At 42.2% G+C, this 1,601-nt stretch overlaps 1 protein-coding gene across 1 annotated transcript; it reads right to left on the reverse strand.

The window, feature by feature from the left end:
- Positions 1 to 303: 303 nt before the first annotated feature.
- On the reverse strand, positions 304 to 1,311 carry LOC102475840 (olfactory receptor 52I2). Its single transcript, XM_006141119.1, has one exon. It carries the CDS (start codon positions 1,276 to 1,278, stop codon positions 304 to 306), a length of 975 nt encoding a protein of 324 aa, XP_006141181.1. The 5' UTR covers positions 1,279 to 1,311.
- Between the last annotated feature and the right edge of the window lie 290 nt (positions 1,312 to 1,601).

Raw genomic sequence — 1,601 nt, forward strand, 5'->3', positions numbered from 1 at the left:
GATAGACTGGTAGGATATTTTGATAGAAATAAGCATCTGAAGATAAGAAAAAAATAATTGCAAGTATATATTCTCTGCCCAAGCTTATCTCTGATTCAGATATTAGTTGATTGAAAGTATTAATAATGTAGTAAGATAGAGTTATTTCATTCATATTCTTGCTGGAAATCTGAAAGATTTGCAACGAAACCCTTTAAAGCATTTTCTTACAATTCATATAGTTCCACATAAATAAAACAAGGCCATGAAACTCTAAAGCAATTTTGAGGGTGGCAGGAATAGTCATAAATGTACACTTTGTGTTCATGAACTCAGATTGGAGTGGCCAAAGAAGCAGCGCATCAGCAAACTCCATATCCTTTCTCGTATTTGTTTGGTCCTCATGCCATAGATAATGGGGTTTAGAGTGGGTGGGATGACCAGGTACAAGTCAGCTAACAGCACTTGGGTGTGCAAGGACACTATGTCCTGCCCTTGCCAGGATACACAGATAGATACCATCCCAGGTAGATAGAACAAAGCCATAACCACCACATGAGAGCCACAAGTGCTTAATGCTTTCACCTGAGCACTCTTTGAGGAAAGACCAAACACTGCCCTGAGAATCAGGACATAGGAGACAGCAATGAAGGCTACATCAGAACCCACAATAATGGAGGAACCAATGAGACTATAGAGATTGCTGGGCAAGGGGTCAGCACATGCTAACTTGGCCACAGCTATGTGCTCACAGTAGGAGTGGAGGACCACATTGGAGCCACAGAAAGGCAGATGGCTCATCATCCAACTCAGTGGAGTCATGGCTATGACAGCTCTGATGGTGACGATCACACTCATTAGCAGCATCACTCGAAGGGTGAGAATTCTCTTGTAGTGTAGAGGTTTGCAGATGGCTACATAACGGTCAAAAGCCATGGCCAGTAGCAGCCCTGACTCCACAGCTGTGGCTGAATGAACAAAATACATCTGAGTGAAACAACCATTAAAGCTGATGGAGCTGTCTCTGGAACAGAAAATGCTCACCATCTTGGGTACCACTGAGGAGGCCATAACAATGTCCACAGCAGCCAGAACACACAGGAAGCAGTACATGGGCTCTTGTAAAGAAGAATCCATCCAGATGACAGTCATGATGAGGGTATTTCCTAACAGGGCTATGGTATACATGGCACTGAGTGAGATAGCCAGCCAAAGATGTGACGACTGCAAACCTGGGATTCCCACAAGGACAAAGGTGTCAGGGGTTTCCATTGTATAGTTGTAGGATGTCCCCAGCATTGCAGCTGAGACTTTGTTTCTGTTAACACATAAAAAGTGCAGTTCTGTAAGATTTTTCTCCATCTGTGGTGTTGTAAAAGCCTGGGTGGTATTCTCAGCCTGCTGGTATGTTAGATATGGAAAACTGCATAAAAATTATCTTTTTCTATCTTGCAATCTCTTCTATTTCTTTGTCTTACAAATTTCTATTCTTCATTCAAGAATGTGCCTATGAATTTTCACCTTTGAGGTGTCTTCTCATTTCTCTCTCCTCCTCTGTCCTGTGTCTCAACTAAATTAGGTACCTTTCTTCTGAACTTACAGGGAATCTTTTCTTCTGATCT

The sequence above is a fragment of the Tupaia chinensis genome, unplaced genomic scaffold, assembly GCF_000334495.1.
Source record: "Tupaia chinensis unplaced genomic scaffold, TupChi_1.0 Scaffold000047_1, whole genome shotgun sequence".
Classification (NCBI taxonomy): domain Eukaryota; kingdom Metazoa; phylum Chordata; class Mammalia; order Scandentia; family Tupaiidae; genus Tupaia; species Tupaia belangeri.

Excerpts from the sequence above, each read along its gene's own strand:
- LOC102475840 (XM_006141119.1), bottom strand. The coding sequence starts at position 1,278 with ATGCTGGGGACATCCTACAACTATACAATGGAAACCCCTGACACCTTT.